The sequence below is a fragment of the Temnothorax curvispinosus genome, unplaced genomic scaffold, assembly GCF_003070985.1.
Source record: "Temnothorax curvispinosus isolate PA1 unplaced genomic scaffold, ASM307098v1 QBEX01004092.1, whole genome shotgun sequence".
Classification (NCBI taxonomy): domain Eukaryota; kingdom Metazoa; phylum Arthropoda; class Insecta; order Hymenoptera; family Formicidae; genus Temnothorax; species Temnothorax curvispinosus.
Genome location: NW_020213872.1, coordinates 100,764 through 126,522, shown reverse-complemented (window position 1 = coordinate 126,522; position 25,759 = coordinate 100,764). Strand labels below are relative to the sequence as shown.

General features: G+C 41.0%; 1 protein-coding gene across 1 annotated transcript in view; it reads right to left on the bottom strand.

The window, feature by feature from the left end:
- Positions 1-25,759, bottom strand: part of LOC112453143 (neurotrimin) — a 65,448-nt gene that overhangs the window by 31,253 nt on the left and 8,436 nt on the right. The window contains exon 2 of the mRNA XM_025013711.1: positions 19,268-19,475. Within this exon, the coding sequence (XP_024869479.1) occupies positions 19,268-19,475 (208 nt within the window). The remainder of the gene's footprint in view (positions 1-19,267; positions 19,476-25,759) is intronic.

Here is a 25,759-nt window from a genome sequence, read left to right as displayed (position 1 = left end):
ACAGAACAAATTGAATACAATACAGGTGGATTTTGCATTTCATGGAAACACGCTCTGGCGTATAATGAAGGTGCAGCTACTCTTCGCGCGCCTATTTTATAGCAGCGTTTCACGCACTCTGTAAATCGCGAAAAAATGTGCGATCAATATTTAAACAGTTTCGTACAATTAGTAAACGAGAGGGAAGCGAAAGCGATCGTGAGAGAGTCGCGGAATCACGAGCCGGATATCGATTAAGTCGGTTCTGCTACTCACATTTTTCTGATGTAACGCTATCTAGCGCGCGAAACGGACACAGAATACCATCAGCTGATCGCGAGTTAATGCGTAGCTATTCTCACTCGTTAGCACGTACGGACATGCAACGATTATTCGCGTGCGAACCGGGCGCGGGCGCCTCGCAGTCTGAGCCGTATCGAGGCTTTTCTACTGCAAGTGAAAACCGGTCGGCCGTCCGTCGCTCTGTTCCTCGCCGGTTTAGCCGGTACATACAACTGGCTTTCGCGCACGATGTCGAAGAACAATTGGGTCGAATGGAAATAAGAAAAATTACGTGTAGCGAATTTAATTAAAGAAACCACTTCCGGGAACAAAAATTTATTTGGGGTAATAATCTTGTGAAACGAAGTGTAAACCACCCTTTATAATGTGAAATCAATGTAATACAATTTAATGTGAAATTATTTGAGTGAGAGCGAGGGGCTGTCTCCTTAATCAAAAAGGTCAATTAAAAATCAAGATGACGCAGTCTGTAAAATTGAAAAATTTGAAAGAAGTTCTGTCCCTACTGTAGCATTTTGTGACTTTTATTGACACATTTGCAAAACAAACGTTGAACAACATTTCAAAGAGCAACCTCACGCGACGACAGGTTGTCGGTTAATTAGAACGTGCAAGCTTGCCGCGGTTTCCTGAATTATTCATGGCATGTTGCGTTTCATTCGTAGAGCACTGAGTTAGTCTTAAACGATCTCACACGCATTACACACGTTCGTATGTATATTTTTTCTGCCAATAAATTGTGCGCCACATTATAGATTGCAATACATCTAATTTATCAATCATAAATTGAAAAAATGTTTCAACGTAATATAAATATACAAAATATATATTGAGTTATGAATATTCTTATTTAATAAGTTAAAACGCTTCTACTAACTTCGAGATGTTGCATCTTCATGCAAAATATCTGAGACGAGGCAGTTAATTGCGTAACGCTGGTCTGCAAATATTTACGGACAAATATTTACAGTTTGAATTGCGACTCTAATTTATGCATACGTACGATTGTTGTATCGATAAATATGGGCACTAATCAGCCTGCACTTATTAGCGTTTCGATACTGGGATTAGGCGCGTTATCGAATATCACTTTGTGATTATGATGTGAAAGAGTACACGATTATGATCGATAAAATACCTCTTCCTATTTCTATCGCTCATGGCGGTAATTCAGCGATCATGAATCTACGATTATAGCCGGTTAAATTATTAAATTGTTCCTGGCATTATTGGCATTACGCGGATTTGATTTGGGCCTGCAATAAATGATAAGGCTCGGACAGAGAGAATATATTAATTTGAATGAGAGTTCACACATCGAAGCCCTTATCTCTGTTCTTGTAGAGATACTCTCCGAGATAAATTGTGTTATTACTCCAAATAACCAAAATCATGGATGGAAGTAAGGAGTTTATTAATGAACACAAGTGATTTGCAATACGGGTGGTTTGATCGACGGTGGATGACTATTGCTGACTGACTAGATGGCAGTAGATGGTAACACCCTTTTTACAAATCATTTGAAATAGCATAGTCTTTTATTTGTTACACGATCGCTTCTCCTAGATACATTCGTGTATCACTAATATTGTTGATCATCTCGTGTTGAGTCTTTTTTTTTATCTTGACACTGTCTCTAATACTCTGCACGAAAACCGGCATTAGAAGCTTTAATTATAGCCAAATAACGAACTTATCTTACTAGCCCTAGCATGTACTTAAATTTAGGTTTCGCAAATGGCTTCATTAAAATATCTGATCTTACATACTTTTTACGTACTTTAACCCGTTGAGGTCACACCTCCTAAAAGTAACGTAGAGGTCACATGGGGTTCAATGGACCCCAAACTTTTTTTTTATTTTTTTCTTAAAAGTATACTATTTTGAGAGTAAAACGCAGAAAGTTTTTTTGCTCTATCTAAAAAAATTTTGATGAATATTGACCCCACAACAGTTGCCATTGGCGTTCTTTTTGATGTATCGACTCAAACTTTGAACTGGAATTTAGTTTATTACTTCCTCTTTATAATCCAATAATTTTTTATATTTTTTTTCGAGAAATTTGACTCTTTTCACAAAAATATTCATCAAAATTTTTTGAGATAGAGCAAAAAAATTTTGTGCGTTTTACTCTCAAAATAGTATACTTTTAAGAAAAAAATAAAGAAGAGCCTGGGGTCCACTGGACCCCATGTGACCTCAACGGGTTAAGTCAATTATGCTTTTTTCATATAAATCTTGCATATATATATGTTTATATTCTAATCCTGCTGATAAAACTCAAGATTTTGTACAATTTTTGTCACTTATATTGTCAATTAATGCATAGAACATTTTTCTCGCTGTCGATACCGATTTCGTCTAATAATCGCATTAGCCATATTATTTATTTCGTCTCAATAGTTGCGCTTACGTAATTCCGCCTCTGTAGTGGACTGTGCAACGCACTGTTGTTTCTTATTTTGCCACGTTACTGCAGAATCGCCGAGTCTACACAAAATACTGCTCGTAGAGTTTCTCTCAACCTTGTCATCCGCAAAATTTGCATCACTGAAGCATTCAAGATCCTGGCTCGTCTTATAATGCAGATCTACATCGCTCGTTTCTTTTATGTATTGCACGATACGTTTTACAGCGCCAGTGCGCGCCTTAGTTGACTTTTTTAATTCCCTAAAAGTTACATTAATTGCAAATACGGTTAATTGCTACATCAGGTCTAGTCAGACAACTTGCAGATACATTAAATGTCTTATAGCTTTGCAATATGGTATTTGAAGGAAGCTCGTCTGAAATTGGACAATCCCACCCTGTATCCATTAGCATAGATACCGGTTCATCGATCATTTTAAAATGATATAAAGTTTTCTGTATATAACTGGATTGACTCAGAAAAAATAGAGCCATTATATAATCTGAGTATTTCAATTACTAGAAAAAATTTAACGTCAGTCATTATCGTTGCTTTAAAATTACTTTATATTCTCGATGGAAAAGAATCGATTGCTTTCACATGACGCCGCAATTAATCATTTATCTATAGAACTAAAAAAAATTTCTTTTCATTTTTTATTCAACAAACACGGATCGGCACTACTCTCCCTCAAATCACAATCAAAGAAGAAAATCGTAAAATATTTAGACCATCGCTTTGGGAGCTTCTTTTAGACCTCAGTACAAACTCTTTAGCAGTTAACATACGCGTACTATCAAAAACTTCTGGCTGTCGCATAAAAATTTTCTCGTTTATAGTTCCATATAAAAACGCGGTCATTATGTCAAAATGCCGCAATTTTTCGCGAACAGCGGTACTAAGCACGGTTTTTACAATATTGAATCTACTAGCGATACAACGGGACTAAACGTCTCGAAATAATCAGTTCCCTCTTTTTGAAAACAGTCTCTAATTACTAACCAAGCTTTATATCGATTTTCGATAAAAACGAAACTGTTTTGTGTCAAAATATCCGCGATTCTGAATAATTTTTTTTATATTCCTTGGTTTCTTGGTTAGAACATAGATATACGTATTTTCTCGCAACGTAATTTCATCTCTTCGTTTATAGCTGTCTTCCAATTTTCCGCGTCATCTGAGTTCATTGCTTAATCATGGTTTTGTGTCTGTGAAATTGGCACGACATTCTACGAACTAAAAAAAAATACTAAGAGTTCTTAGAATTTTCTATAGTTCTACAGTTCCTGATAAACATTTTAAAAAATTGCGCATTCGTTATATTAAAAAATCGAAATTGAAAAAATGTCATGCTATATATAACTTTGCGAATCTAGCACGACACTCTCTCTTCGAAAGTACCAACTGCACATATATACAATTCAAAATCGATATTCCAATTAAAAATTTTTAAACAATTTTTTATATTCGTGCTAAGCACGATATTTAGTGAAAATGTGTCGCGCAGATGGTTTTCTGCAGTTTTAACGATTATTTTTGACAAGAGTTTTATGCATTAGAATTGGTTTTAAAAAAAATTCCATTTATTAGCTAGTTTTTAAATAATTTTTTAACAGTTACATTCGGCACGACAATTACAATTAGTAAAAATGTGTCGAGTTGATAATTTTCTTCTGGTTGTTTCTGATAATTCTATGAGTTTTATGCTTTCGAATTATTACAAAGAATTCCGACTATTCACTAATCTTTAAACAATTTTTAAAAATTACATCCAACGGTAAAAATATGTTGTGCTGATGATTTTTAGCGGTTGTTTTCGACAGTTCTATATGCTGTAAAGAGAGTTCTAGGCTTTAAAATTATTTTTATAAAAAGTTCCGAGTATTCACTATTTTTTAAACAATTTTTAACAGTTACATCCAGCACGACGTACACTTAGGCTCGTATTATCAGTTTCTTTTTATCATAAAAATGCGCGCATTTAGCATATAGCTAGCGTTACATACTATAGAATCTCAGAAATTAATACGCTCATTTATCGATAAAAAGTGAGCTGAGAATATGGGCTTTAGTGAAAATGCACTGCGCCGATAATCTTCCATAGTTCTAACACTTATTGTGTCGTGCTGGATGTAAATTTTTAAAATTGTTTAAAGATTGGTGAATGATCGGAATTCTTTATAAAAATAATTCGAAAGCATAAAACTCTTATAGAATTGTCAGAAAGAAAGTCTGTTAGAACTAAAGAAAATCATCAGCACGACACATATTCACTAAATGTGCTGAGCGCGGATATCAAGAATTGTTTCAAAATTGTTAATTAATGGAATATCTAATTTCTACCTCTTTTCCTTAGAAATATGTGAAACAATAATCAATGCCGAAAATCTTTAAATAATCTGTATTCGCTTTCTTGCCAAACTATAACTGATAAGGAGTTTTACCATCTATCTTACAATTAGTCGACCCTATCTGATTCAATACGTGTACAGACAATTAATCACTTCCACCCACAGAGACTGAAGTAAATCTGGTTTTGAAAATAATATTGACCGTGCCGCTTTTACCACAATATGATTTTCGCGTTCAATAGTCCCAATCTGTTCGGGCGTATAAAGAATAACTATGTATCTAACACCTGATTTCTCAAGAAAATCGCGGATGTTCTTATTGACATATTCTCCGCCTCTATCGGTACGTGGTTCTTTAATATTTTCACCGACACGCGTTTTTATCTCGCTACAAAAGATCTTGATCTTTCTTTGCATTGCTAATTTATTGCGTACAAAATAAATCGTCCAATATCCACTATAGTTATATCTATAAAACTGACATAATATCTACTTTTTCCAAGCGATTCTACATTCATTTAATCGCACATATCAGAATGTACTCGTATTAATTCTCTCGGTGTCGCAGCACGTCCGATCCTTTTTCCAAAATGTAACCTGTGATATTTGCCGCATGCACAACCGTCATAAAACTCGTTACAATAGTAATAAATGAAACAAAACCGTTATGATATACGATCAATTAAAGAGAAAAACACCATTTACGAACCGGACTGGATCTCGTAGCCTAATAATAATTATATTGTGTGAATTTTGTATACTTTTTCCAAACTCAGTAAACTGCGCGCCGATTTTTTTGTCGGTCTTTGAAACATAGCTCTTTGTTGGAACAGCAACTCCATGTACTTAATTCGATAATCGATTTAAATTTTGACGCTAATAAACATCCTTAAATCGCTATAAAAAATTTATTGCAAAAAATTATTGCTACCAAGATCCAATCTGGATCGTAAATGGTATTTTTCTCTCTAATTGATCGTTATCTACAATTACACCAATTCTTCTATCTTTCAAGAAAAGTTTTTACATGACGCTTATTCTGATGATTGAATTGCTCGTGCTGTAGTATAGTGTGTCAATTTCGTGATGCATGTACTCGATGTTAAGATTCGCAGATTCTATACAGTTTTCCGACTACTATACCTACAATTTTATTTTTACAAGTAAAAATCCACGCTTTACCGTTTTTAAGCGAGAAAAATCTACACCTCTCTTCGCGGCTGCTCGCACGAAAAATAAGTTGTGTTTTATTTCATACCGTAGATACATGCAGAACATCATACATGATTCCTTCCGACCATTTTCCGTTTACATTCGCTTCGACTTGAATATTACCTCGACCTAGAGCCGGCACTTTTTCATCGCTACCGATGTAGATCCTCACTGGTTCTTGAAAATCGCCGATATACGAAGAACTATTCGTCGATTCGTTATGTGAGCCGATGCTTTTGAATCGATTAATCAGAAGTCTTCCGCATCTGCTTGTTCCATGTATCCTGTGATGATTCGTTCGATGTCTCCTAACTATGGCTCTTTCGAATCACATTCGAAACAGCCTTTGCATTCTTTGCGCTTATGATCCTTTTCACCACATGTAAAGCAACTTCACTTTTTCTTTTTTCATTTTAGACGAGTCTTTCTCTCAGAATTGCTTGCATGTTCTTTGTGGAGTCCTGGCCTGCAAATTCATCTCAGAGAGAGGCAAAGCTCTTGTCGATTTATCTGTTTCATTCCTTTTCCGCGTGCGTAACTCTTCAATCATGAGTCTTGCCGTCAAATTTTCAACTGTCCGTCGGTCGTTGAATCTTATACACTGAGAAAACGATTGAATTTTGACGGCAGCGTCGAAAGAATCCTCGTGATGAGCATGGACGAAGGTATCTCCATCAAATGCCTTCTTTTTCCTCGCCATTTGTTCCAGTTTCGGTATATGCTCACATTTCCTGTAGGATCTCAACCGAATTCGTTCTGAATTAGACAGGCTCTCATCCAATTTCATATCAAAGACACCGTGCAATTTTTGCCACACGTCTTTTGCTGTGACGCAATTCATTATCAATTGCAGTGGTTTTTTATTCAAGCGTCGTGGCGGTCTGTTTTTTCGCCGCTTTACTGATGGCATTTGTCCTAGCTAGTTTCGCCTCATAATCCCAAGTCTCTTTCCTCAGGCTTGACGAGCGTGCCAACACGTACTTCCAACAAATCGTTGCTTTCCATCATAATGCGAACGACGAACTGCCACTCCTGCCAATTACTGGCGTAGCGCAATTTTTTTCACCTTGATTCCACCGATATCCATAGATCTCGACTCGCAATCGCACTTGATTCTCTCAGTAACTGAACGCAGCCTTGCACCACACTAATAAAGACTCACTCTCATACAATCAAGGCACTTTCTAGAGAAGTCACGTACTATCGACTTTACTTCTTTACGCTAACATTATCTGGGTCTATAACATGTTATGGGTTAGTTATTTCAAATAACTAAGGTCGTGGATAGAAAGTAAGAAGTCTATTAATGAATACAAATGATATCTTGTAACACGAGTGATTTGGTCGACGACGGACAACTGACTAATTGATTGGCGACAACCTTTCTACGAGTCATTTGAAATAGCGCAGTTTTTTACTTGTCACCCGATTGCCTCTTCTGGATACAAAACAATCGCTTACCTCATCTCGTATTAATATTGTAAGTCTTTTTTTTACCTCAATAAATTGGAGTTTAGATATGTCAAATTGTGAATATCTATTGCGCAATTAAATATATTTATAAAATCGTGACACGTATGTAGTCCAGACATTTGACAAACGTTATCTCGATTTTTTAATGGATGAATTATGCATAAACGTAATGTATGAAGCACGATAAAAAATAATAATGACGACAATATAATATCAAGTTACGATTAATTCCAAACACACGAAAATGTCAAGAAAATACACACTCCGAAACAAAGGTATCGGTTTTGCGATATCTTTTGTCGGATATCGCTTCACACGCGTATTCACACGTATCCAGACGGGAAATAAAAATAGATATATCAATTCTTCATAGCCCTGACATTTATAGTTTTCAACGCTTCTCGCGAGATTTATTGAGGTGAAGAAATTTGCACGGATAATTTTCTAGCGTTGATGCAAGCGCGGAAATTCTTTCAAATGGAAATAACGTAGTGCGCTGTGTTACACATTTCGACACTGCGAATTGTTCTTTGATTTAACTTTTGGTTGTCGACTAGTGGTATATAATATAATCTATCACATATAAACCACAAAATATATATAGGATACTTACGATATCTTACTTGAAAGTGTCTCGCAAATAAGTCTCACAACGCGTGCGCTTTTTTCAATTTTATTCTCTGTAGATTATAATGCAAATTGTCACGTGTTAAATTCAAATATTCGATATATTTCGCTATTGAGCACAATTGAATCAAAGATATAATTTATATGCATGTCATGTCAATTTGATTATATTAGGAACTATTATTTCTGCTTGATAAAAGCTCTATATAGGAATTATTTATCGTACCAATACAGCAAAAACGACTAACGGAGTTATTTTTTATCGGAATCGAATACTGTGTCATGAAACTTTTAACTTGGCGAACGGACCGCAGAGCTCTGAGAAAATTAAATTATGAGAGAATTTATTGATTGAAAAGAGAGGAAAAAGGAGAAACGTCTGGATGGTATTGTGTTGACCAGGTAGAAACATTATACTCAACATTCGGGAAACATGCCGACATGTCGTCGCGCTGCTGGTCAGAGCAAAAACCGCGGAAGCGGAGAGGCAGGCAAAATGTTCCATTATGTATTTGTTGCTACCACTTCTCGGCGGCGGTTGCAAGATAACGAGGGAGGCGCGCATCTCTTTCCTGCCCATTCCCCGTTGCCTATCTATCTGCCCCGTACTACCGTGACGAGATCCGGACAATTTTACTCGGGCGGGAGAGATACTCGTCGTCACGGTCCGTTGCCATCTTGTTATCTGCCAGAGGCCACGCGAAAAAAGGTAACGGGCAAGCGGTGGAGAGAGAGGTAGGGTAGGGACAGAGAGGCGCGATGGATAAAGAATGAAGATAAAAGTGTGTCCCCGGTATCGCGGGGGGCGGGGGGAGGCGGGGGTTGCACAGCGGGCGGAAACGCCGGAAAGTTCGGTCGAGGCGCGCGAAGCTTTGCTGGAACAATAGATCACTTTGCCGGGACACACGATCCGCAGGACAATCCAGGTCCCTAATCGAAATCAGTCGGTTCCTGGCGGCCGCGACGGACGAGAAGCACCGCGTCCATGTGTACATGTGTGTGTGTATGTGTGTATGTGTATGAAGCGAGGATTTATTTACTCGGTACATAAAGCGGCTCAAATGGCGCCGGCAGGTATCACCGTATCAAATTGCTGGCGGCCATCAAAAAAGAATATTCGACGACCCGTCGCTCGCACTTTCTTCCCTTGCTTTTCACTTAAACTCACGCGGTCTTGCTCGCGAAAGTTCGTGTATGTACCCGAATATTTTGAGATTTTCGAACTTTTAGAGAACCATGCTATTGGTTTCTTCAATTTTTAATAAAGAACAATCGAATTATGTAAAACATATCGGTAAATTTGTGACCTAAGATGCAAAGACATACATTGTTAATCTTTGGATCTCTATTATTATATTTGGTAGAGCTCTGAAGAGACACCATATATATATACATATATATAGTATAATATTTTCAGAGCATATATACGCGATGTACATCGGAGATAAAGTACGGGATTGAAATTCTATTCTTATTTTAAATTATTTATAGGATATATCTCCGACACAGAGAATGTGCGCAATCTTCAGTAGCTTTTTCAACGCGAGGAAAATGAAAATCTGCTTTTTATCCTTCTCTTTATCCGTTTCCTTTTTAACTTTTCCTCAAAGCGAGGTTCATAGCGCCGGTCAAGCAGATGCAGAAGAGCCGGGGAGCTTCCTCCGTTAGTTAATACAGACGTTACATTCGCAGGCAACTATTTCTGCAAAGTTGCACTGAATTATGTATACGCGCCCCTGTAAATATATACAAGTGGAATATAGTTTAAATTGATAGTACTTAAGTAGAGCGTTAAATTCAACGCGACTTTTGTACTCATTCGCATTTTATCGTATCAGGATGCACTTCTTAATGCACATATCCCGCGGTATGCGCTGGCATTCGTTCTCGCAATTTCGCGGTCACATTATCCCACGGGTTGCGAAAGCCCGGCTTGCACAGTGTACAATAAAAACGGACGCCGCGCGCGCGCTTGAATTTTCCGTTGTCACGAAGCTCTTTGAGACGTTGGACTGTCATGCGTTGCATTTTGGAGAAATTTCGAGGTAGTCCGTGTGAAAGATTCATAGTGGATTGAAAGATGTCAAATTCTTGAGAAACTCCCGCGATCAAGATTCGCAATCGGTTTCTCGAAGGTGACATCACGCGATACAAATGAGAAGCTGAAAGAGCGAAACTACAATACATATTATGTGTGTAAATATTAAAATTATGAATATTTGTTGTGCTTATCGTAAATACGAATCATATCTCCCGTATAATAAATTATGTATGTACACAATATTGTATCTTTTGTATGTATAATATTTGTACACTCTGAAATGTAATCATGTTTACCAAACTTTATATGTGAAAGAAATTACTTTTTTCCCCCATTCGGTGAAAGAGAGAAAAGAGCAATCTAATTCAGTTTTGTGGTTTGGGCACTCAGAATGCTAATGAAAAACGTGTCGGAGGAGAGAGAGAAGATATACCAGCGTGCTGAATCCAAAATATCACTTTGCATAGCTTACGAAACTATCATGCTGAAAGTAATACTCAACTAGTTCCGATTCGTTTTGTTAACCTTACCTCGATCGATTTGCCACAATTGTATCCGTGGATTTGCCGCCAGAGAAATTTTATAACAGCCCAGCACGCGCAGTTAAAGCCATTTGCGACGTTTCTCGGGAGAATTATTTGTAGAAATAATTTCCCTTCTAAGTACGGAAGTACAGAGGCGCAAAACGAATCTCTTTTTGTCGCCAAAAAAGTATTACCCAAACGCGGATTTTGTCCGAACTTTTGCGAGAGAGCAGAATATAGAACGCGAACGGGGGCGATGTTTGCGTTTTGCGCCGTTCGCTTAACGCCGTAAACTTTCGTTTCGGTGGTATTCGAGTATAATCCGTAGAAAACATCCACCGCGACGTCAGCGACGCTGTCATTGTGACCGTCGGAGAACCGTTATTACCTCGGCGCTTCTAGTATCGCGAAATGTACTCAATCTGGGGCAGCGCGTTGCCCGTTGTCGCATGGGAGAACCTCTCCGATCCGCGGCGTTCTCGCGACGTTGTCGACATCATGGAACTACGGATTGGTCGTTTTAGAGGCGCAAATATCGTGCTCCATCGCGTCGTAAATTCGCCGTAAACTCTGTACTTGAGGCCTCTTTGCGCAATGGGAGGAAAGAGAAAGCGAGAGAGCAAGAGAGAGTTACCCACCCCGCTGCGAGATGAGTTCGCCGCAAAGTAACGATCTTATTCTTCGTTTATTTCCCGCGCGGACAAAGTCTATCGCAAGAACGTTTCTATGCCTCGAGCTTCTATTGAATTTCCCGCGACGTGAATCACAATTGGGGTAAATCCCCGCGGATACGAACATTCATCTTTCAGCCTGATTGTCATAATGGATTATTTATTTGACTTGACCTCTTAGGAACCTTCGCCAACGTTAGCATATTTACCAAGGTAATAACGTGAGACGTCTAATATTGAAGAGAAAAAGATGGAAACTTCAAGTATAAGAACGCACGAAAATTTGCTCAAAAAGCATCCGTTACTTCCACTTGATAGCGAGTATTAATTGTCTTCCTCCGTCTTCGTCGTATTCTTCAGCATTCTTCTGAGTAAATATTTCTGCCTGTCTTAATAAGCGCGGAATATCGCGTTATAAATCCGTCGAGACTGCGGTACTCGAAATTTCTTCGCGAAGTGAGGAGCAGATGTTTATCTTTCAGGAAGTGGCCTCGGAGTAAGGTAACTATCCTTCTTCTCATTTATTTAGGCTCCTGTTCCATCTAATTTGACTAAACCTCTCTTTCCATCCTCTCTCTCTTTCCTTTTCTCCTTTTCTCTACTTCACGCATAAGTTGGCAAGTGATCGTACAATGCTAATCTTTTCCACGGTTCCACGTACAATGCTAATCTGTTCCTCGCGTTCTTCGGATATTTCTCGGAATAAATCATTTATGAGAAACGGCGAAATCATACGTTTCGATGCGCAGCCATAGCCCGATATCGATAAAATTGAAATTGGTTTCATCGTGTGTGCGAGATGAAAATTCATTACGTCGTTTCACATCGTACGGCGAGATATCGATGTAATTAATGAAAATTTGACGTTGAACGCGAGACGCTGGCGAAGCTTCGATCGCCACAGTGGGAACGATCGGACGCGACGTCGATTATGTATTTGTGTAATATTAAATGTTACATTGCCACATTCATGTATGTATTCATTATGTATGTATATATCAAATACGCGATATTTACAGAAAGGCGGAGTGTATATATGAGCGAGAAATCAGCTCGCCGCGCCGCACCGCCCGTCCGCCATCGCTAACGTCGGCGGGCGCTCCCGTTCCGCTTTGTACTTTGCCCGCGCGGATAAAGATACCGGATAAAGGTATCGGGGAAACGGAAATGGACTTGCAAAGCGTGCTGCGAAAAGTTGCAAACTTCTGCAGCGAAATAGGCTACCGCGCCGCTGTAGTCGAATTTAGAAGTGTATCCGTTCACGTTTTGCACGACGTGAAAGACTTAAAAAAGCACGCACGAGTGCTTCGAAAATTGCGATCCGTATCCGGCCAGTCGAAAAACTGGCATCGTGTACATCGCCCCCGATGCAACGGTAAACTTATACGTATACCACATACGATCCGAATTTCTTACGGGTTATATAGAGCAAGTTTAACTTTTCTCCCTTTCGCAGACGTATGATCTTTCTATGTGCCACGGAATACTCGAGAAGTAATTTGATATGTATCGCACATTGATCGATCAATATATTCGTAAGCGTATAAAGAGAAGTAAATGAAATGACATGGTAAATTAATTTCTTACGTGTATATTAACCCTTAAAGGCTACACTTCGAGTCTCAACCACTTGACTCTTCAAAAATTGATGTCTTTGAACAATTTAATATTAATTATTGGCAATTTTTTTAATTTTATTATATTCTTCGGTCTTTTTTCTACCCTCATTTCATATACAATTCTTTAAAATTTGGTTGATGAGACCCAGCTTTATACGCAATCAAAGGTCCATATGCGAGGTTCCGCGAGGTCCATATATGGACCATGTAGCCTTTAAGGAGATTAAAAAGATTAAATTATAATGTTTTAAATTATATAATATTATAGCGGCAGCGAAACATTTTGTAAGATACTTTTTACTTTACACTTATTATATTTCCGTTATATACGCGGAAATTTGAAAGATGGTCAATCAGGTAAATTGGTAAATAAGACGAGAGCCGACGTTTTTACGTTTCATTAATTTAGCATGGCAGACTTGAATTACACAGGAGACAGTTGGTCGCCTCAATTAAATCAAAACTGGTACAGAGTTAGCCGTAGTTTCCCACGGTCTGTCAAGATTCCCTGAGGATATCATGCATTATGTCCATATATCGGCGGGCCAGCGTCAACGTGACGTGGACGTCCTGACAATGACCTGTACCGGATGCCGGCCGATAGCCACGTGACATCCTTCCCATCCTTCCGCTCGAAGGGGCGAATGAAGCTTATTCCGGGATATGAGCATGCGATCTCTCGCCGGCTTAATTGGACGATTTCAGAATAGCGAATCGATTGGCGTATATAAAAGAAACGCGTCGTCCTCCCTCGCTTACAGAATAAACGAGATTCTCGCCGGCCCTCAACGAGACGAAACGCGTTCGTGATTTACGAGCACTGTCGTCAGATGCTCGTGACGCGAGTACATCCGAACAAAGCGATCGATTCTCCTGTATCAGGTCTCGACAGTACTCGCGCAGATTACTTACGGCTACATCTCCGACGTCTGGAAAATTCAGCACAGAAGAGTGACAGTCATGCGCAAACGTTGTTATAAACAGTTTACTCTAACATTTTCATCCCCACGACAATATCCCTGATAAACGAACGCGTCTTATATCGACGGGCTAATTACCTGAACTTGGAAACTGCATTAATGTGGAAAAGGAGGAACAGCAAAGCCATCTCCTACGTTATTCCGCGAATTACACGGCAATGCGAAATTTCATTAAAACAAGAGAGAGTGCATCGTCTCTTATCGGATCTTATAATAGGATGACATTAACGAAGATCAAAGTGTACTCGCAACAAATAAGAATCTCTCGATCTATTTTCTTCCTTTAATTCGCGATCCGCCGATACCCTCCTTCCCAGCCTAATTAGCATTTTCTCTTGGATCCTATAATTAACTATGAAACAAAGAATTCTTAATAGAATGAAAATACAACTATGTTTCATACTCAAGTTTATATAAGCGTTCCACAAAACAGCCCGGTTGATTACGTAATGACAGCGCAATTGTAGCGCATACTTTTTATTCGATCTAAAATATACCCGAGGTACTTTCAAGTTTCTAACTGTATATAACTAATGTCTATTTACCCACATATCGACGGCCCGATTATAGTTTGCTTACGCAATTCGAGATGCAAGGAGAATCCCAACAAATCTCATCGAAGCCCGCTGAAAGCTCATTGAGATCGCTTCGGTATCCGCTATCGCGATAATTGCGGCTCGTCGACAAAGATCAGGCATTGGCACTAAAATGGGCATAAAACCCACGCGAGAGGCCTTTCGCGTCCGCTTAATTTGCAAGGCATTAACCTTATTATTACGGCGGTAATACGGGCCGCGAGTTTGCCAGGGAACAACGTGTGGGGCCGGGGAAGGGTGGTTGCACGCGAGCAATCTTTACAGCCCTTCTCGGAAATGAAAAGTCGTGTGCCTCCCCCTCTCCCCTCCTCTTTCCCCGGTCGCGAGCGCACAACACTCGTTCCTCATTTTTTCTCTCCTACCTCATGAACCTGTGCTCCTCCTTTTTTCCTTCCTCCTCTCTCTCTCTCTCTCTCTTTCTCTCTCTCTCTTGCCACTCAACACGCTTCCCTTTTTTTCTGGTTGTGAGAGTTTCTCTCTACTCGCCCCGAGTAACTGCACGTTAAGCGCAATTTTTAAAGCAACGGATGGCAAAAATTGCTTCATTCGTATAACTATTGGCGCGACGCAGCCATAAGACGCTTTTTTCGTTCGCTACTGAATTGTTCAAATTGTCTCGCGAGAATCGATTTTGTAGAAACGTGTAGTTTTTAAATGTATCAATTATACATTTTCTCGAGCAACATTGATTAACTGTGTGCCATCAATGTCCATAAAACAATAATATCCTTGATAGAAGACGACATGATGTAACTTCGAACTTCGATAGACCCAAAAACTTTGACATTGCGAATAAAGAGATTAGATTTATTCGCGAGTTTCTCCGGATGAATTCCACGTGTACGATATCGTCAGTGTACGCCTGAGTATGTGCGTACGTACGATACGCAAGCGCGCACGTGCATCGACGAAAACGTTGCCGGGATCCCCGATAATTGAAACCCGAAAACATTATCTGACGAGTCGCATTATCAACGTATATATGAAGGCCGAGAGTTCAATTATGCACAATAAGACCATTCAACAGTTAATCACTGTATATCTGGCGGATCAATTACCGGATAATGTAATTTTATGCTTCCCGATTGTAGCGTATTGTGAAGCTGTTACGTCATCGACAGAGAATTACAATATGGGAAGTCTATTTGGCGTTTTACAACTTATTTAAAGTGTACAAATCACGATATAATCTATATAAGCACAAAATTACACAACTGCAGATATTATTTTCTAAATTATGTGTTCATATTTGTAACATAGGTATTTTAAATTCCCAAATAATATGAAATAATATAAAACGTACTTTCAAAATGAGAGATGGAACCTGTTTAGTATTCATCTAAATTAAAGTTTCTAATTATACATGGAGAACCTCTTCTGCCGAAAATCAGTTTCCTCCTGTGTACTCATGATATACTGCCAGCCACTCTCTTTCCTACACGCGAGAAGATTTCTCAAGTGTATTTGAGGTTTCCTCTTAAAGCTGACCTAAATGCGATTAATGAATATGCAGTCCTATAAATTCTGACATCAGAATTGCAGTAACAATTACAGCGAGATATACAAGTACATGAGGATGAGGGATGGTCCAGCGGCAATTTCTTTATCTACATGTTCTTAATTTAATTAAATTGTGAAGCATCGGATTAATTCAGCTGACAAAATTAAACATGTCGTTACTAAGCAATAGTATCTTTCTAACGGCTATTCCAAGATTAGAAAAATACCGCGAACGAATTCGTTACATTTTCCGGGGACTATTCGTTCTGCATGTCCCCGGAACACGCGGCGTTATTTACCAAATATATAACCAGAGGCGATCCGCTCCGCGTAAAGGAGCGAGTTCCCGAAGGAGAATCGGTTCAACCCCCGATCTCTAGCCCTCGCCGACCGCGCGCCTCCGGCGGCCTACTTACTCGCGGGGGGAGATTTCTTAAGCAACGAGAGACCGCGACGACGTAGTGCTCCCGCGAGTTGCTGCGCGCGGGCGCCGTTAAAATAGAAAGCGCGACGGCCGCGGCGGTACATTTGCCAGGGACTACCTACTACCTACTCCGGCCGGACGAGCGCCAAGAGGGTGAGGGGATGCAGAATAATCTCACGAGAGAGAGAGACGAAGTTCCCCGGTAAGTAGCCGGCCGGCTATACGCGCCCCCTCCCCCCTGACCGTCGTCGTCGGTTTGAACCTGGGAAAAGGGGGTCAGGTCAGGTCGGCGCGCGCGCGAGAAGGTTGGTGCGCCGCGCCGCGCCATCACTGCCGCTGCAGCCGCCTGCCGCTGAGAAGCTGGGAGAGCGGACCCTGGAGCGCGGGATTAGATTGCTACAGATGGGATGCGAGAGAGTCTGGCCGTATCTCGAGAATGCCAATTTGATTTCGGTACGAAACGGCGGAAGACCGTAAAGTATACAACAAACGCTACGGGTGCAACGAACCCTACGTCGCGACCGAGAGCGCGGGCAGGTCCGGTCTCCTCCGGAGTGATTCTTTCAAGAAGGAATCGCGAAAACGTTTGTATTATGTATCCCGTTTGCTTCGGTGCGCGGGCAGGTACAACGTTATAATACACGTGATATTTGAATAACGATCTCCGTATTTGTTTCCCGCTGAATTGTTGCCGCTTCGGTGGCTTAACTGAATCGAGCTCTGCTTCCTATATCGCTATTGCATCAGCTTATTTAATTATCGTATCGATGAGCGGATGCGTACAGACTCGGCAAATGAATAACGAGAAGCCATTACGGAAAGTATAACTCGTGGGAATATCTTAGAGAGAAAGAGAGAGAGAGAGAGAGAGAGAGAGAGAGAGAGAGAGAGAGAGAGAAAGCTTTCTTTCGCCGACTTTGAGGCATGCGAAAAAGATTCGAGAAATAACGAGTTTTGAATCGCCCGCATTGCCGATAAGAGAGGATCTCGAGAAAAGAGCACGGATACTTCTTATATTTCACTTCAATAACTACGATGTGCTTTACTATAATATTGTATGATGTAATACGAGTTTCCGTCTTTCTATTATTAAATAAAACGGTAGAATTTTTCGCCTTCTCACAGTATGTCAAACGCACGATAACAAATTCCTTTCCTTCTTTAATAAAAAAAATTAATAATCACTTATCTATTTACTCTAATTACATATATTTTACGTATCTCAATAAAATAAAATTTATTTCTAAAAAAAAAAAGTAAACACAAGACTTTGTTGCATTGTATTCAGATAAGTCAAAAATAGTCACAATATTCACGAGAAATTAATGCCTCAATCAATTTGATATTTCGCACGTAAAAACTATACATTGCTACATATCACTTAATATTATAACAGCGGCAGCTATGCTATTTAATGTGCATAATCGAGCTCCAACTCGGCTGTATCCTGCATGATCGTTGCACCCGCACCATCGCAATCGCATATCTCCGACGCATCATCCTATTTCCGTACAATTACGAGTAACATTATCTATGGAAATTGCCACTTACCCGCGCTACTATGTGCGCAAGGATTAAACCCGGCGTATTCAAACCTTAACTAGTGAACGGTCGTTCTGGCAATGGCAGATTTCATCATTAATCCGGGGGAGGAACGGAAAGGGGGCATGGCAAAACCACGGCTTGAGAAACTTCTTTAAATTGGGACGAGGAAGGGAAAGGTGAATAACGGCGGCATTGGTTAGACGGCAAAGTGAGGGAGCGAGAGAAGATTATGATACTGCAAACGCGAACGAGAGTGGAGGAAAAGGAGAAGAGGAACGATGAGTCGTCGTCCGGTGATACCCGAAACGAAGTCTGAACGACGGGGAAACCGATGAAAGCGGTCTCCTATTAGCATTCTGTATAATCTACTTGCGAGTGCATTCGAGCAGCGACGTACGACTAAGCCCCGCAGTTCGGGGAGTACTCGCGGTAGTCTTCGAACTGCGGCAAGAGGCCACTTCGTAAGTTGTACCAGCCAACGGGCCCGCAGACTAACTCGGCATCGGCCCCAGAAGTTCGCATTGGTTTGGGGTTGGATTTCTGCGATTCTAGTGTGCTTACCTTTTCAACAAACTCACGGCACGCGTTATTCCCGCGCGCGCATTCCGCATGTAATATCACGCCGCTGATTCAATGGCGTGTCGCATTAATTAATTTCCTGATATCCAGCTTCTTGCAGCGCTAATTGAATATCCAGCGGTCGAGTGTACGAGCGGGCTACGATAATCGGTATCGAGAGCAAATGGAGAGGCGACTTTGTTTCAAGTCTATTAAGTATTTTAATAATGCTCGTTCTAATTTCCGCCAATATCGTTATAGACGGCGATATAATAAATGAATGAGATACAATAATATGGAAGGAAGAGATGATAAATCGAAAGTAACAAAACACATAACAACTATCGATGTCCTATGGGAATCTTTTAATGAGGCGATATTGACGAAAATAATCGAAATATATAAATGCGACCAATTCATTGACGGAAAAAGAGACGCAGTTTTTTTTACTTACCGACCACTTCGAGATAACCGATCTGACTTTTCATGGGATCCGTGTTTATCTGACACATGTACCAGCCTCGATCGGACTCCCGCACTTCCCGTATGTGAAGGAACCATGTCCGGTGGTCGCTGTGGGAAACCGCGATTCTGTGATTCTTCGTGATCACGTGGCTCGCTATCGTCAAAATAGTTTGCGTATCGACACGCAGCCATGCCACCTAAAAAACAAATAACATAAATGTTATCATTATGTATGCTGTATATGTTAATAGCGGACTATGCAGATAGGTTGGTTCAATATTAAAACCCGCATTAATATCCGAATCATTAATCAATAATAAGTTTAATCGTTGGTCGATTATACATATTGTATACATGAGAGATTGAAATAATAATTATTTTTCATATGCATTTATTACGCTAGTACAAAATTATCTTACTATTGCTGCAAATAAATTTATTTTTGTTTAATTTATTATCTACTCTATATCTATTTTGTATTTATATATATATATATATATATATAATTTATTGTATTCAATAATGTCCACGATATAAAACGGTCAATTTCAACTAATCCTAAAGTCTATTTTTTTGTTTTTCGATTTTTAATGCACAGCGCAGAAACCAATTAACGGCAATGCAATTAAGAGTTAATATCTTATCTAAATAAAATTATTTGCCATGTGCATTTATCGCAAAATCGTTATCTACGTTATTTTAAAACAATGTTTTAAAATTTGTACAGAATGTAGCAATTAGAGTGCGCATTTTAACACAATAACGAAACGCAGTTATTAATCACACGTTAACAATAAGTACTCGAGATGTGCATTTTCGTGTCTTAAGGAAAAGAGCTGTCCCTTTTTTTCCCCGCGGAACGTTCCGCGGCGCGCGGTCGAGTCCGACATCCTTTAATTCATAAGTCTCCAGCCGACTTTTGTATTCCGGTTCAACGGACCGGCGGCGATTCTTTTCCCGCCGTCTACCTTTCCACCAGCATTCGCCTTCGGATTATTCCCCCACGGTTTCCGGTCCGTCCATATCAATTATAATTTTTCACAGCGGCGGCCGTACCCGTGGGTTGGAGAAATAAAACGCCGTGAGATCATCCGGCAAGAGGGGTGGAGGGGGGCGGCCATTCCGTTATTATATTATTCCAACAGTTTAATGCTCTTTTATTCGCGAGTTATTCGCGCCGCGTCTCGTATAACGAAGTTTTGCAGATAACTGCCCCTGGTTTGTTGCATACATACTGTTCGCGCCTAGATCGTCGATCAAGTAATTTATAGTAATTTAGCGAGGCGGACGTGTGCGTATTGAACCGAACGGTGAACAAAATAAACCTCGATGAATTATGGCGTTACGAAGATTATATATAAGTCACAAAGTTATCGCGAACTACAGCGAGAGAACAACCTTTGAAAACGCAATGGCAGTTCAGTAATGAATCTGCGGCGCAGTTCGATATACGGTGTAATCATCAACCGATTAAGCGCTTCCTTTATTGCCATCGCTTTTTGCGAAGCGCTCCGAGTATTGTTGCCGTCGTGTGCGCAACGTGTTGCACACACAATCGGCGAATTAATTAAGAAAAAGGTATGTGTAACATGTTGTTGTGCATCGCTACGCGGCCCTTTTACATTACGCGCCGCCGTATCCACGGCGGAGAATCGGGGCAGACGTTATTGACATTAAATAAATCGACGAAGCATTCTTAACATTTTTCCGCCACGCCGCTGTTTGCGCTCCGCGCTGCACGCTGCACGCTCCTCCCGAGCGTAACATTCGATTACGCGATCGGCGCGCTTTCTTTGTTGGGCGATTCGAGCTCGCGGCACGCGGAGGGGGAGAGAAAGAGAGAGAAAAAAGAGGAGGGTCGCTTCCGGCGTTCTTTAAAGTAATCATTTCCCTCGGCCTGGCCGATGCAAAATGCGCGCACACGAGTCCGCCCCCCGGGGGCACCAAACATCACATGCATGTCATCCCAGAAATTATAACGTAAACGGGTATAACGTCCGCGGGAATAAATGTTTGCGCACTAAAATAGCAATTCCATTATCCTGCGCCTTTGAAGATAGAGGATGCAACGGGAGTTGCACGAATGTTACTCTAACGCTCCGAGAATACGGCAAAAATACCGGCTGTCCGGCAGCGAACGTAACGTGCAACAACGTATACGCAAAAGGCGCACAAGAAGTTACACAAGCGCGCAAATCGGCAAAATGCAACCGCACCCTCCCCTAGCCACGTCGCGTAAATAGCTCTCGCCATTTTCATGGAGTCAGATTTTTCTTAACGGTCCGATTTGCCGGGACGCGCGTGATGACATTCGGATGGGTGGTTCGCTGGCTGGCTGGCTCACTCGCGGATCGTGGATTTGCTCATTGATGGACTGACTCCGTACGATCGCAATTTTAACGATCTGCCCTTTCTCTGATGCTGCAAACGTGAATAAATGTCGCGCCGGAGATGCTTCGCGCTGCCATAGCAGCGCTCAGATATCAACCTTTTATAGAGCACTAGAGTATGATATTTTATTTATCACTCCACGTGGCTGATACACGGCCGATGTTAGGATGTCATCTAGAAGGCGAGCGATACTTTATCACTCGGAAAGTAAAAAGAAAGAGGGGAAAATAGCTTTCATCTGTGATAAAAATTATATGTTGCATATTCCCTTCAATGTGAAAGTTTTTGAAAAAGCGTTAAAAATTTACTTGCTAGCAAAACGCTTTCTTCTCTCTTCGCTAACAGTAAGCGAGACAGAGAAGAAACAAAAGGAAAACGTGCAGTGTGAGATCCATAGATAATTAATTACGTATCCATTATATTCGTGCACAGTCGGTTACCTGTTCGAGTATTATTATAGGAGAAAATGGTGAACAAGTGAGCTAAAAAAGTTCTCCCGCTCGATGAGCTTAAATAAGCTTTAATAATTTAGTTCTTTGTTAAATTTTTTTCAAATTATTATTAATTTTTCTCATTTAGGAAAAGGTTAATTATGTCAAAATAAATAAGTGATGAAACGTGCTTATGAAAATAGAAAAAAATGGGGGAATGTAACGGCTGATACATCTCGTTAATCTGGAAGATATACTCTAGGACGAAAGGACCACGGGAGCTTCATTAGCGAACCGTCTCTCAGAACCGTCCGTCGACCTTTACTCCCACATTCGACCGCGTCGATTACTCGGTTAATTATCTCAGATGACGCTGCTTCAAAGTCACCGGTATGACGGAAAGTACAGAGGGGAGATAGAGATAGAGGGAGAGAGAGAAGATTCGGAACACGTGCGTCTAGTACGGGTCCGACTCTCGGATGCAGATATCAAGCCGGGCGCCTGTAAATCTGCCAGAGACCGGTGTGAAACGCTGGATGGGTTGGATTAGGGCGAGGAGGCAGAGGTCGAGGACTGGTCGACCACCTAGTCGGAAGCACCGCCATGAACTATTGCATTTGATATCCACACCAATGAATGGAAACGTTGAGCGCCCTGTCCAGCGTGGCGCCGCCATCTCTGACCACGATGAACGTGAATGCAGGTATAATGCCCCCGTCGTGCTTCCGCCGACTATGATAACCAAGTATTTACGGCCCGCGAGACCATCGCGCGAGTTTCTGTAATTTACGGAGACTCCGAGAACCCGGCCCGCGTCGGCGACTATGTGTCACCCTCCGCGGGCTTTCCTCGGCGCGGAGTGTCACGATTTTTCTGGGTGGAACTGCGGCGAAGCAGGTGGCACCCTACTGCGCGCTCGCTGGCCTCCTTATCATATACAAAAAATTTAATTTTAATCCTAGCTTGCTACACTCCAGCCCAATAAATCGCTAAACGTTTTTTGTTTTTTGATTATCATAAACATCTTATTCAGAGTCTGTATTTTCAGTTTCTACAGTACAAGCTTAAAAATACTAATTAGAATAAAGATGACAATGCGACAAAAGTCGAGCGATCTCACGGACCGGAGTGTGGCAGATTAAGGACTCGAAAATAAATGTGGCTAGCTAAGGTCAACAGTAGCTCAGGGCAATTTTCCTTCTTAAATAACAAGCACTCCTGTAACTATATGTCTTTTGACGCCATTCTTATGAAATGTTACTTACAAATGACATTCTTGCTCTTAACACGCATGGAATGTACCGTCCATCTCGCCTCTAACAGCACTAATTACGTCGGTACGGTGCTTCCCGCACAACCACAATCCCGGAGAAACCCTCTTGATGTTCGTGTACAAGCCGTGCACACTGATGCATCCCGGCATAAACTTGTTTCGCGCGACGGCTTTCCCGACTTTCCCAACATCCGCGACGTATCCCAGGAAACATTTGGTTCAATTTCTACTTCTCAATTTCCACCTCCCTCCGTATTGCTTCCTCCCAGAATCGGTGGCCCGTTCGCTCACCGTGTTCCTCGAACGGTTGGTGGACCCCCGAAGTTTTTGACAGGTCCGCTCTCAGATGGGGGAACCTAAGCAGAGATTTCGACGAACTTCGTTCGCACGAGCGAGAGATCGCAATTTTATGGTCATCGGTAGTCGCCGGGGATCAGACTCGTCACAAGAGAGAGAGCCGAGATTAGACTAGACTCGTAAGATTCATTTTCAGGTGTATACGTGCCGGCGAATGCGCCAACGATTACGTCGACAGCGACGACGGTTCAGAAAGGCGTGTGTATGAGTTTTACGACTTTACACGAGAAGTCCATCTTGGATCGTATTTCCACACTTGCGACATTCGGGCCCTGCCTACTGGCATCAGAAAACCTCCGTGGTTTTTGCGTGCCTTAAATCAGTGCCAGCTGTTATCTTTGATTAGTCATAGCTTTGCAATTTCATAAATCCTCGGACGGAACACGAATTCGCGAGCGAATTTTTCCCCTTTGTGTTGCATCTTTCAAAGTTCTATGAATGGTACCTACTCTGAAATTATCGGAAGATTACACGCGAGAAAAACGCGTGTAGATATCCGACAAATATTACTCCAGTTACCCATAAACATTACCATTGATTCTGCGCTGCTGTCACAGAGCGACCTTTTTTTTCCGCAAATTTGTTTTTAGTTAGTTTCTTTGCGCTAGCGCGACGGGAAAAAACTTTAAAATTTCTGGGCACTCGTACGCAGTGCCATATTTTAATGTAAAGCAGATATTAATGAAACAACTTTCCAGAATTTTTTCCATCTCGCGATAAAATGTGAGCTTAATGGAAAATTTTCAGATCGCACCAGGACAAAGGACTTTCAAGTTACGGGAATCTTTTAGCAACGATCGTAAATTTTCGTCTTCACGCGAACGTCGTGAAAAACCGTGCATACATACATACGCGCACGAACTCGCAATATTAAGTTCAAACGAAATAAAGTCGCAGCAATTTCGAAATTCAGGCTTCTTGCTTTTGCAAGGAATATTAACTAAGCCCGCATGCAAACAGGCGCCCGCGCCGCGGTGATCCGCGGGCTCGATATAATTTCGCGCCGGAATTGAATTTCAATACGCCACTTTCCTATCCGCCGTTATGAGGGTTTCTTTTTTTTCTTCTTTTTTTTTCATTGGATCTTACCGCGAGCGCGGATAATCGGCTCGAACGACGAAAATGCATTCTACGACGATGCACTTTGGGAGATCTCGGGATTTCATCACCGTTAGCAGACGTTCCACCTCGTTCCCGGGGCTGCATTGAAATAAAGTTAGCGAAACGTTAACCACCGTCGAGCCACCGTGGCCTCCCCCTCTGGACGTTGAAGTACTTCCCCCACCCCCGTAACTCTCTGGCTTTTAACCGGAGTAAAGTCTCCTCCAGATAGGACTCTTCTGTACGACGCGATACGAAGTTAAGTTGATCTCGACAGTGAGATCAACTTCGTTAGAATCGGATAACCGCATCGAATTACCACGTGATTCATAAATATCACTTCAATTGATGGAACACACGTCATATATGTACAGGGTGTATCATAAGTCACCTCTGGAGAATGAATCGACTTACTTTGACTTTGTCAATTCATTCTCGATGGGTCGTGGCTTATGATACTCCCTGTATATTTATTTAAATAATACAAGTAAACCCATGTGTGTTATTTTTACACGCATAAACGTCTAAAACTGACACATCTGACTGAAGCTCGTTTTACATGTTTTGTTGCGTGTTAAATTAACGTTGAATTAACGTTAATCGTATTAAATTAAAAGTTAATACGTTCAACCGTGTTAAATGACGTGATTTAAAACGGCAAGAAATGTGTAAGAACAGCTTCAGTTAAAATAACACGCTTGAATTTGCAGTGTACAATTACCGAAATACCGCCTCGTCCTATTCTCAGAGTACAGTCGCATAAATTCACGTTACATCACTTAAAAAATGCACGCATCTACGCCCTTCGTGAGAACTCGGAAAAAGATACCGAATGATACTTAATACATATGAAAACCAGTAATTCTGAGCAGTTGGAAGAACGAGCCAACGGCCGACGAAACGTGTCTGCTTGGCGCAATTGGCGCAA